Here is a 12,695-nt window from a genome sequence, read left to right on the forward strand (position 1 = left end):
TGGGACTGCGGATGTGCACCAGCACATACAGCTATCTCTGTGTGTGTGTGTGTAAAGGCAGGGTCTGGCTATGTTGCCCAGACCTAGGTTCTAATCTCAGACCCTCCTCTAATTAGCTGAGTAACCTTAGGCAAGTTACTTTGATTTCTCTGAGCCTCAAATTTCTCACACAGAAAAATGGGTATAATACTGATTTCCTAAAATAGATTATATATGTGTAAATACTAATAATTACCATTTCTAGTGCATATTTTTTGTGTTAGAACTAATGTTAAATGCTTTACATGCATAATCGCCTTTTTTTTTTTTTTTTTTTGAGACAGAGTTTCACTCTTGTTGCCTAGGCTGGAGTGTAGTGGCGTGATCTCTCAACCTCTGCCTCCCGGGTTCAAGCGATTCTCCCGTCTTAGCCTCCCTAGTAGCTAGAATTAAAGGCGCCCACCACCACACCTAGCTCATTTTTGTATTTTTGGTAGAGATGGGGTTTCACCTTGTTGGCCAGGCCGGTCTTGAATTGTTGACCTCAGTTGATCCACTGGCCTCAACTTCCCAAAGTGCTGGGATTACAGGCGTGAGCCACCGCACCTGGCCGCATTATAGTATTTTATCCTCACAAGCTTATGGGGCAAGTTCAGTTATCACCCCCATTCTTCAGATAAGAAGACTGAGAAGGCACAGGCCTTGCGTGTGCGGGATACATCGTAGGCCTTCAATAAATTGTGTCATAAACGAAGAAAAGAAAGAAAGCCTTTCCTACCTGTTACCACTAGGTGGCAGCAAAGACGGGCAGAAGAGCCAGTCTTTAAGCTTGGCTGAAAATTTATTCCTGAAAATAATTTGTTTAGATGAAATTGTATTCCTGAATTCTTTCCCTAAGTATTTATGTGCCAAATGATTTACAAGAACTAGTTATATTCTCGTCACAACCCTATGTGAGAGTTGTTATTACCAATTTACAAAGGAGGAGGCTGAGGCTGAGAGGTGTGGCTCCCTAAGGTCCACACAGCTGGAAAATGACATGAATTAAGTTAAACATGTGATATGAATACCTCTAAAACTTTCCTGTGCCAATGTACCTGAGTTGCCGTATACGTTTAGAGAAAAGGGGAGTAATTTTGTGTTTGTATGTTTTTAGAATTCTGATTATACATATATTTTTTAATTAATTAATTTTTGAGACAGAGTCTCACTCTGTTGCCCAGGCTGGAGTGCAGTGGTGTGATCTCTGCTCACTGCAAGCTCCATCCCCCGGGTTCAAACGATTCTTGCACCTCAGCCTCCTGAGTAGCTGGGATTATAGGCACACACCACCATGCCCAGCTAATTTTTGTAATTTTTAGTAGAGACAGGATTTCACCATGTTGGTCAGGCTGGTCTCAAACTCCTGACCTCAAGTGATCTGCTCTCACCTTGGCCTCCAAAGTGCTTGGATTACAGGCATGAGCCACCGTGCCCAGCCCACCTTGCCACTTTTTAAGCTTTTACTGTGCCCCTTTTTTGGGGGGGGAGGGGGCAGAGGCTTCCTCTGTAGCCCAGGCTGGAGTGCAGTGGCGTGATTTTGGCTGACTGCAACCTCCGCCTCCTGGGGCCCAGTTCAGGCAATTCTCCTGCCTCAGCCTGTGGAGTAGCTGGAATTACAGGAATGCACCAATACACCCAGTTAATTTTTGTATTTTTAGTAGAGACGGGGTTTCACCATGTTGACCAGGCTGGTCTTGAACTCCTGGCCTCGTGATCCGCCTGGGCCTCTGAAAGTGCTGGGATTACAGGCATAAGCCACCGCGCCTGGCCAACTGTGCCACTTTTAAAGGTTTTACTGTGCAAGCCCCATCATCACAATCAGACTAGGAGCCCCCTAAGTTACTTCTTTGCTTTCATTGATGAGAGAATTGTGCATGATTCATCCTGTGGGGCAATGTGGATGGGGAAGGGCTGGTCCACTGCCAGAGAGTGGGGAGAGTGACACCATGCCACACCTCAGTTCATTCATTCTTCACTGTCCCTATCAGGTAGAAGCTACCATTGTCCCCATTTTACCGATGAGGAAACTGAGGCTCAGGGAGGTGGACGCACCCATTGGCATAAAAAACGTGGCATAGTGGGCAGCACGGAGCCAGGATAAGCTCAGGAAAACGAAGCTAACTGGCATAGGGGGTGGGGAGGTACTCTTATATCCACAAGGGAAGTAGAAGCACCCCAGGCAGGGCCCAGAGGCGCCAGGTAGAGCCCACAGCAATGAGGCTGGCAAGGGTTTTCCCAAAGAGGGCAACCTGGGTGTTCTTGCCCCACTCTCTCCTGGGGCTGCCAGTCCCGCCCCCAGGCACATGTTATCTGTGTCCTGGGGACACAGCTGTAGACTCTTGCCAGGTGAGGCCCTCCTGGCAGGTGGCATCTAACCTTTGGACATGTAAATAGCCTTGGCCTGACCAGGGGTGGCCCAGCTTGGTCTTGAGGCCTGCAGACCTGTGCATGCCCAGGCAGGCATGTGTGAATATGTTCAGGGCCAAGAGGATGTGTTTAGGTCTCCACACATCCACTTCGGGGTTGGGCCTGGGGACCGAGGACATCTCATTCATCCTGCTGCCTCCCCAGACCCTGGGGAATCCCCAGGTTACCTCCTGAAAGAGGACCAGGCTGGAACCAAGAAACCCCAGAAGAACCTGAGGACCAGAGAGGGGCTGACATGTGCCTAGGGCCACACAGCAGACACAGCCAGGTCCATAAATCTCTCTGCCACAGACCCTGACCCCCTGGTCCTCACTGCCTCCCACCCATCACCTGCAGCTCCTCTTATCTCTGGGGCCCTGGAGCCTGCTGATTCCTGGGACAGGGCCCACCCTCCCTTGGGGGACCAGATGGATGGGACTGCAGGGGCTGCTCAGGCCTGATAAGGGACTTGGCTCAGGCCTTTATCAGTGGGACTTGGGGCTTCGGACAGGCACGTATCCCTGTTTGGGAGAGGAAGCTGTAAAAAGAGGGTGCCCAGCCCCTGGGCAAAAGAGATACAGGACAGGGACTTTTTTCAGTACTTTTTTTTTTTTTTTTAATCTGTATTGCTTTCTGTGATTACAAAAGCAATTTAGGCATGTTAAAATTAATTAGAACGTAACAAAAACAGATAGTATGGAAAGTGAAAGTGCCTATAAAATGGCCTTCCAGACATAATCCCCCAGCCTGGTTTGGGGTCATCTCTCTGGATTTCTTTCTATGCATAGATTAACATGGTCAATTAATTAAGGAATTGGAATCATATAGAGCACAGGGTGGTGGCTCCAAGTGTGTCCCAGATCCCTGTCATGTGGCTCCTTGCTTCAAACCCAGACACATTTCTTAATCTGTCTGAGCCACAGTTTTCTCCTCTGTAAAACCTCGCATGGATATTGTAGAGAGTAAACAAAATTACACATGCCAGGCACTTTGTGAGCCTACACCCAGCTCAGTGAGCTCTTGATAAACAGCAGTGCCACCCGTGTCTTTACACAGCTTGCCTTTGCTTTTCATTTAACAACGTAATGATGTATTTTCCTTTTAATTTTACAAAAAAAAAAAAGGGACATCTTTTCATATTAGTGCCTAGAGATGTAGTCCACACCTTTTGACAAATTCAGAGCTTTCCTTGTATGGGTGAATCATCATTCTTTTAAACCAACTGTATTGCAGTATAATTTACGTACAATAAAATGCACCCAGAAAAGAGCATAGTTCAATGAGCTTTGAAAAATTATTCCACCATGTAAGCACTGCTACAGTGAAGTCTGGAACATTTCCGTTGTCCGGAAGGTTCCTTCATGCCCCTTTTCGATTAATCTCTGCCCCCACACCCAGCCCCAGGCAACCACTGAACTGTTTCCTGTTCCTGTAGTGTAGATTTCCCTTTTCTAGGATATCATAAATGAAATCAAACAGCGCGTGCCCTCTGGGGGAAGGCTTCTTCCACTCGGCATAATGCTTTTAAGATTTCTCCATGCTGTCACTGTCAGGTCACCAGTAGCTCATGGCTTTGCTATGCTAAAGAGCTCCCCATTGCAAAAATCCATTTCCGGCTGGGCACAGTGGCTCGTGCCTGTAATTCCAACACTTTGGGAGGTCAAGGCAGGAGGATTACCTGAGGTTGGGAGTTTGAGACCAACCTGATCAACATGAAGAAACCTTGTCTCTATTAAAAATACAAATTTAGATGGGCATGGTGGTGAGCACCTGTAATCCCACCTACTCGGGAGGCTAATTTTTGCAGGAGAATCACTTGAACCTGGGAGGCAAAGGTTGTGGTGAGCCGAGATCGTGCATTGCACTACAGCCTGGGTGACACGAGCAAGACTCCATCTCAAAAAAATATTTTTTTTTAATCAATTTCTACAAAAAATAAAATAAAATAATATTAGCTGGGTGTGATGGCTCCCACCTGTAGTCCTAGCTGCTAGGGAGGCCGAAGTGGGAGGATTGCTTGAGCCCAGGAGGTAGAAGTTGCAGAGAGCAGAGATCACACCACTGCACTCCAGCCTGGGTGACAGACTGAGACCCTGTCTCAAAATTTAAAAAAATTTTTTTAAATCCTCGTTGTTCCAGCTGGAGACTTAAAGGCCCAGAGAAGGCAAGCAATGTGCCCAAGATCAAGCAATGAGTTAGTTTCCACACAGAGACCAGAATTCAGCACTGCCTTTACCCATCCCTCCCGAAGCCCTCACGCAAAGCAGGGTGGGTGCTCCAAAAATAATATCCCCAAATGGTGTTCGAAACCTTGATGATGATGATGGTGACCATGTTCACTACTGGTGTTAAGTGCTTACGCTATGCTAGGCAGTGTTCTAAGTTCTTTGCATGGATCCACCCACTTTAATCCACACGTATCCCAGTGAAGAAGGTTAAATTACTATTCCCATTCTATAGATAAAGAAACTGAAGGCCAGATGCGGTGGCTCACGTCTGTTATCCCAGCACTCTGGGAGGCCAAGGTGGGCAGATTACCTGAGGTCGGGAGTTCGAGACCAGCCTGATCAACATGGAGAAACCCCTTCTCTATTAAAATACAAAATTAGCCTGGTGTGATGACGCATGCCTGTAATCCCAGCTACTCGGGAGGCTGAGGCAGGAGAATCTCTTAAACCTGGGAGGCGGAGGTTGTCGTGAGCCAAGATCGCACCATTGCACTCCAGTCTGGGCAACAAGAACGAAGCTCTGACTCAAAAAAAAAAAAGAAAAAAAAGAAAAAGAAACTGAGGCACAGAGAGTTTAAGCAAGAAGCAGAGCTGAGATTTGCACTAGGTGGTCAGGCTCCAGTGGTGCTGCCCTCAAAAGCAGATGGTTGAGAGTCCCCGCTGAGTAAAGAAGGTGACATGGCACAGTCGATGCAACCTGAATCAGATGCCAGGCTACCAGGGCATCTGTCCTCAACTTGCTGGATAATGTGGGCAGTTCCCACCCTGGACTCCATTTACTTACCAAAAGGAAAAAGAGGCAGTTTAGCAAGAGGCTCCCAGGAGCCTTTGGCAATGTGGTTTTTCTGTTTTGGTTTTTTGAGACAGGGTCTCATTCTGTCACCCAGGCTGGAGCACAATAGCGTGATCTCAGCTCACCGAAACCTCTGCCTCCCAGGTTCAAGTGATTCTCCTGCCTCAGCCTCTCTCTCAAGAGTAGCTGGGATTACAGGCGCCCACCACCACACCCAGCTAATTTTTTTGTATTTTCAGTAGAGACAGGGTTTTGCCATGTTGGCCAGGCTGGTCTCGAACTCCTGACCTCAAGCGATCTGCCCACCTCAGCCTCCCAAAGTGCTGGGATTACAGGCATGAGCCACTGCGCCCAGCCTGGCAATGTGGTTCTACATATATTTTCTTTCTTTTTCTTTTTTTTTTTCTCTGCACTTTGTGAACAAAGCTAGATGTATTTTTGTAGAACTGAGCTGACAGCAGAAAAAGAGAGCTAGAACTTGTGGCTTCACTCTTGAACTGGGTCAGGAAAGACAAGTGGTCTGGTGGCTTTTCAGGGATGGACAGGGAAGCCTGGACTCCTCCTCAGTGAGAAAGGGCTGTGGCCTCTGTCACCTGGGACTGGCTGTCTTGCCACATCATTTTTCACTGCTGGCTTGGATGCCTGGAATCCATGGAGTAGAGTCACAGCCTGTACCCACGACCTGACGGCAGCATGTTCTCAGCCTTGCAGCCCCTCCTCCTCCAGGTCACCCATCTTCTCCCTCCCATGGGCCCTGCCTTCTGGACCCATGCCGAAGGTGCCCCGCCTCTCTCCAACTTCAAGGAAACCAAGTCCATGGCCCTGGCCACAAATTTATACCAACTAAAAGACATACATGGCCGGGCGCTCACATATACAGGCTCACGTCTATAATCCCAACACTTTGGGAGGCCGAGGCAGGAGGATCACATGAGATCAGGAGTTCGAGAACAACCTGGCCAACATGGTGAAATCTCGTCTCTACTAAATGTACAAAAATTAGCCGGGGGTGGTGGCGCACACCTGTGATCCCAGTTTCTTGGAAGACTGAGGCATGAGAATCACTTGAACCTAGGGGGCGGAAGTTGCAGTGAGCCAAGATCTCACCACTGCATTCCAGCCTGGGCATCAGAGACAGACTCTGTAAAAACAAACAAAAAAATGCCGTGCAAGTACCTATACAACAACCCTGCATGATCTGCACATGTACTGCAGAACCTAAAGTACAATAATAAAGAAAAAGACATATACTAGATACAACATGTATTGGGCACTGTTAGAATTTACATGAATTAGGCGGGGCATGGTGGCTAACGCCTATAATCTCAACACTTTGGGAGGCCAAGGAGTTCAAGATCAGCCTTGGCAACAAGGTGAAACCCCATTTCTACAAAAAAAGAAAAAAAAAAAAAAAAAAAAAATTAGCTCAGCGTGGTGGTATGTGCCTAGAGTCAAAGCAACTCAGGGGGCTGAGGTGGGAGAATCACTTGAGCTTGGGAGGCAGAAGTTGTAGTGAGCCAAGATCACACCACTGCACTCCAGCCTGGATGACAGAGTGAAACCCTGTCTCAAAAAACAAACAAAAAATAATAATTTATGTGAATTAATATTTAATTTTCCTACGGACCCTATAATGTAAATATCCTATTACACATTTTCCAGATGATGTATTTGAGGCCCAGAGGGGTTGAGCACTTTACACCAGGTCACACAGCATCTATGGGCAGAGCCAGGATATGGGTCCAGGCAGACTATTCCTTAAACCACACTGTAGCTTCCTTCCCACTTAACGGCTCCCCAGAGCCCCGACTCCTTCCCAATCCTGTCCTTCCTACAGGGTCAGTCTCTCTCCGTCAGCTAGGGGCTGGAGTACAGTGTTGCTGTTGATATTAAGAGCACAGAAGCCAGAGTTGACCGTCGGGTTCCAGTCCTGACTGCCACTCACTGGCTGTGTGCCTTTGAGCAAACCTCACAGCCTGTTTGCTCTCCTATAAAAAAAAGGGAACAACAGAATCCGCCCCACAGGCTCATTGCGAAGATTAAGTCAGTAGTGTAGACCAGTGTCTCTCAAAGAACAGTAAGGAGGTCCCTGAGGATCCCCAAGACTCTTTCAGGGGATCCATGAGGTCAAAATTATTTTTATAGTAATTCTAAGATGTTATTTGCCTTTTTCACTCTCATTTTCTCTTGAGCATGTGGTGTTTTCCGTCATGTGATATTGCAACAGGATGAAAACAGAAGCAGATAGGAGATTCCAGCTGCCTGCTATACAGACGGACATTAAAGAAATCTGGAATAATGTAAAACAAAGATACCTTCACACTAATTTTTTTGTTTTTGAAAATATGGTTATTTTTCATAAAATAGATGGTTTATGTTCATGTGTAATGTCTGTTGTTACTTTTACATTAATTAATATTTATGAAATTTCTCAATTGGGTTTTTTTGTTTGTTTGTTTTTTGAGACACAGCCTCGCACTGTTGCCCAGGCGGGAGTGCAGTGGTGCGATCTTGGCTCAAGATCCCAATATTCAATTCTCCTAAGGACCCTGTAATGTAAATATCCTATTACACATTTTCCAGATTAGATATTTGAGGCCCAGAGAGGCTGAGCACTTGGCTGCAACATCCACTTCCTGGGTTCAGGCAATTCTCCTGCCTCAGCCTCCCGAGTATCTGGGATTACAGGTATGTACCACAATTCCCAGCTAACTTTTGTTTTTGTTTTTTGAGATGGAGTCTCATTCTGTCGCCCAGGCTGGAGTGCAATGGCACACTCTGGGCTCACTGCAACCTCTGCCTCCTGGGTTCAAGTGATTCTTCCGCCTCAGTCTCCCAAGTAGCTGGGATTACAGGTGTGTGACACCACACCCGGCTAATTTTTGTATTTTTAGTAGAGACTCACCATGTTAGTCAGGTGAAACTCAGTAGAGTTTCACCATGTTGGTCAGGCTGGTCTCAAACTCCTGACCTTGTGATCCGCCCGCCTCGGTCTCCCAAAGTGCTGGGATTACAGACGTGAGCCACCGCACCCAGCCTAACTTTTGTATTTTTAGTAGAGACAGGATTTCACAATGTTGGCCAGGTGGTCTTAAACTCCTGACCTCAAGTGGTCCACTCGTCTCGGCCTTTCAAAGTACTGGGATTACAGGCATGAGCCACCGCTCCTGGCCCTCAGCTTTAATTTCTAATACAGTCAATGTTGATAGATGTAATCCATATGAACAAAAACTTTTTGGGGTCCTCAATAATTTTGAGAGTATAAAGAGGTTCCAAGACTAAAAATTTTGAGAACTGCTAAGTGAGTCCAAGGTTCTGGCTACACAATGTGGAAGAAAGCGTCCCTGACCTTGGGCTCCCTAAACTGCATCAATCCCTTGTTCCTGGGCTGTGTCTCACCTCCTCTGCCTGCCCTGCTGGAGGCCTTAACTAAACTGCAGGTAGCTGCACAATGGCCGGGATGGTGGTTGATCAGTGACCCTGGACTAGACTCTGGGATGCTCTGAAATTCCTGTTTCTTTATCTGAAGGACCAGCATGATCAGCCAAGCAGATTTCTCAGGCACCTTGAACCGCCCACATGTGAAGAAAGTGTAAACAATAAATCCTAAATCTGGTGTGTTAGGCTATTTTTGCACTGCTATAAAGAAATGCCTGAGGCGATTCTTTGAGCTCGTCCTCATTCTTTGTTTCTCGAGTGCTCTTTCACTGTCCTCCGCCATGCCTGACCCGGTTAAGTCCGCTCCGGCCCCAAAAAAGGGCTCCAAGAAGGCGGTGACCAAGGCGCAGAAGAAGGACAGCAAGAAGCGCAAGCGCAGCCCCAAGGAGAGCTACTCCATCTACGTGTACAAGGTGCTGAAGCAGGTCCACCCCGACACCGGCATCTCCTCCAAGGCCATGGGCATCATGAACTCCTTCGTCAACGACATCTTCAAGCGCATCGCGGGCGAGGCTTCCCGCCTGGCACATTACAACAAGAGCTCGACCATCACCTCCAGAGAGATCCAGACGGCTGTGCGCCTGTTGCTGCCTGGGGAGCTGGCCAAGCACGCAGTGTCCGAAGGCACCAAAGCCGTCACCAAATACACCAGCTCCAAATGAGCCCCTCCCAGCTACTGACAATCCAAAGGCTCTTTTCAGAGCCACTCAAAAAAAAGAAAGAAAGAAATACCTGAGGCTGGCTAACTTATTTAAAAAATAGGCTGGGCATGGTGGCTCAGGCCTGTAACCCAGGACTTTGGGAGGCAGAGGCGGGCAGATCACTTGAGGCCAGGAGGTTGAGACAGCCTGGCCAACATGGTGAAACTCCATCTCTGCTAAAAATATTAAAATAAGCCAGGTGGTGGCAGGCACCTGTAGTCTCCGCTACTCAGGAGGCTGAAGCAAGAGAAATGATTGAGCAGGTTGCAGAAAGCCATGATCACACTACTGCAATCCAGTCTCGGCAACAGAGCAAGACTGTCTCAAAAAAACAAAAAGCAAGTTTAATTGGCTCACAGTTCTGTGGGTTATAAAAGAAGCATAGTGCTGGCATCTGCTTCTGGTGAAGCCTCAGGAAGCTTACAATCATGGTGAAAGGGGAAGGGGAAGCAGGTGCCTCCCATGGTGAGAGTAGGAGAGAGAGTGAAAAGGGGGAGGTCCCAGACTCTATTTATTTTTGAGACAGAGTCTCAATCTGTTGCCCAGGCTGGAGTGCAGTGGTGCAATCTCAGCTCACTGCAACCTCCACCTCCTGGGTTTAAGCGATTCTCATGCCTCAGCCTCCTGAGTAGCTAGAACTACAAGTGCACACCACCACGCCTGGCTAATTTTTTGTGTTTTTTTAGTAGAGACAGGGTTTCACCATGTTGGGCAGGCTGGTCCTGAACTCCTGACCTCGAATGATCTGTCTGCCTTGGCCTCCCAAAGTTCTGGAATTACAGGTGTGAGCCACCACCCCTGGCCCCAGACTGTTTTAAACAATCTTGCACGAACTAACTGAGTGAGAATTCACTCCTTACCAAAGGGATGATGCTAAGCCATTCATGAGGTATCAGCCCTCATGATCTAATTACTTCCCACCAGGCCCCACCTCCAACATTGGGAATCACATTTCAACATGAGATTTGGAAGGGACAAATATTCATATAATTCCACTTCTGGCCCCCCATATCTCATGTCCTTCTCACATTTCAAAATATGACCATGCCTTTGTAAAAGCACCTCAAAGTCTTAACTTGTTCCAGCCTTAACTCAAAAGTCCCGGACTCTAAAGTCCAAAGTCTCATCTGAGACTCAAGGTCAAGTTCCTTCCACCTATGAGATGGTACAGGCATTGGGTAAACATTCTTGTTCCAAGAGGGAAAAATTCACCAAAAGAAAGAGGTAATAGGCCCCATGCAAGTCTGAAACCCAGCAGGGTGGGCATTAAATCTGAAAGCTCCAAAGTAATCTTTGACTCCATGTCCCAGACAGTAGTGTAAGGGATTGGATTCTAAAGCCTTGGGCAGCCCCACCCTGTGGCTTTCCTGGACGTAGCCCATGTGGTTGTTCTTGTGGGTTGAAGTTGAATGCCTATGGGTTTTCCATGCTGAGGTTGCAAGCTACCAGTGGGTCTACAATTCTGGGGTCTGGAGGTGGTGTCCCCCTCCCTGCCGCTCCACTAGGCAGTGCCCTGTTGGGGATTCTGTGTGGGGGCTCCAACCCCACATTTCCCCTCAGCATTGCCCAAGTAGTTTCTCTGTGGGGCTCTACCCCTGCAGCAGGCTTCTGCCTGGGTACCCTAGCTTTTCTATACATCTTCTGAAATCTAGGAGGAAGCTGCCAAGCCTCCTTCACTCTTGTATTCTGTGCACCTGCGGGCTTAACAGCATGTAGAAGCCACCAAGACTTATGCCTTGTGCCTTCTTTTTTTTTTTTTTTTTTTTTTTTTGGAGACGGAGTTTCGCTCTTGTTACCCAGGCTGGAGTGCAATGGCGCGATCTCGGCTCACCGCAACCTCCACCTCCTGGGTTCAAGCAGTTCTCCTGCTTCAGCCTCCTGAGTAGCTGGGATTACAGGCACACACCACCATGCCCAGCTAATGTTTTTTTGTAGTTTTAGTAGAGACGGGGTTTCACCGTGTTGACCAGGATGGTCTCGATCTCTTGACCTCGTGATCCACCCGCCTCAGCCTCCCAAAGTGCTGGGATTACAAGCGTGAGCCACCGCGCCCGGCCTATGCCTTGTGCCTTCTGAAGTGGCAGCCCAAGCTGTACCTAGGGCCCTTTGAGCCATGGCTGTAACTGGAGCAGTGAGGATGAGGGGAGTAGCCTCTGGAGGTGGTGCAGGGCATTGGTGCCCTGAGCCTGGCCCACAAAATCATTCTTTCCTCCAAGGCCTAAGGACCTGTGATGGGAGGGGCTTTCCAAAAGGCTTCTGAAATGATTTTGAGGCCTCTTTCCCACTGTCTTGGATATTGACACCTGGCTGCCTTTTAGTCATGTTAATCACTGTGGCAAGTGGTTATTCCACAGCCTACTTGGATTCTTTCTCCACCACTGGGCCAGGCTGCAAATTTTCCAAACTTTTATGCTCTGCTTCTCTTTTAAATATAAATTTCAACTTTAGTTATTTATTTGCTCCCATGTCTCATTTAGGTTATTAGAAGCAGCCAGACCACCTCTTGAATGCTTTTCTCCTTAGCAATTTCTTCCACCAGATACTAGAGGTCATCACTCTTCAGTTCAAACTTTCAACGAGCCCTCAGCCATGGACACAACGCAGCCAAGTTCTTTGCTAGGTCATAAATGGGTGACCTTTACTCTGGTTCCTAATAACTTCATCATTTCTATCTTAGACCTTGTCAGCCCGGCCTTCACTGTCCATATTGCTATCAGAATTTTGGTCACAATCATTTGTCTTCTCATCTTACTGCCTTCTTCTGACCCCTTCAAATTCTTTCAACTTCAGCCTGTTGCCCAGTTCCAAAGTCACTTCCACATGTTCAGGTATCTTTATAGAACAACCCTCTCCTGGGACCAACTTTCTCTCTCTGTATGTATTTTTTCTCTTTTGACATGAAGTTTCACTCTTGTCACCCAGGCTGTAGTGCAATGGCATGATCTCGGCTCTCTAAAACCTACACCTCCTGGGTTCAAGTGATTCTCCTGTCTCAGCCCCACAAGTAGCTGGGATTATAGGCATGAGCCACCACGCCCCGCCTCTGGTACCAATTTTCTGTGGGTTTTTTTGTTTCCTTTTTTCTTTTTTGAGACAAAGTCTCGCTGT

At 47.6% G+C, this 12,695-nt stretch overlaps 1 protein-coding gene across 1 annotated transcript; it reads left to right on the top strand.

The window, feature by feature from the left end:
- The first annotated feature begins 9,156 nt into the window (after nt 1-9,156).
- Nucleotides 9,157-9,548, top strand: LOC108312590 (histone H2B type 1-O-like). The gene has a single exon (XM_017540554.2). It carries the CDS (start codon nt 9,168-9,170, stop codon nt 9,546-9,548), a length of 381 nt encoding a protein of 126 aa, XP_017396043.1. The 5' UTR covers nt 9,157-9,167.
- Nucleotides 9,549-12,695: the final 3,147 nt, after the last annotated feature.

This window comes from Cebus imitator, unplaced genomic scaffold, assembly GCF_001604975.1.
Source record: "Cebus imitator isolate Cc_AM_T3 unplaced genomic scaffold, Cebus_imitator-1.0 Scaffold126, whole genome shotgun sequence".
Taxonomy (NCBI): domain Eukaryota; kingdom Metazoa; phylum Chordata; class Mammalia; order Primates; family Cebidae; genus Cebus; species Cebus imitator.

Bases quoted from the DNA above. Each gene is read 5' to 3' on its own strand.
- LOC108312590 (XM_017540554.2), top strand. From the start codon at position 9,168: ATGCCTGACCCGGTTAAGTCCGCTCCGGCCCCAAAAAAGGGCTCCAAG.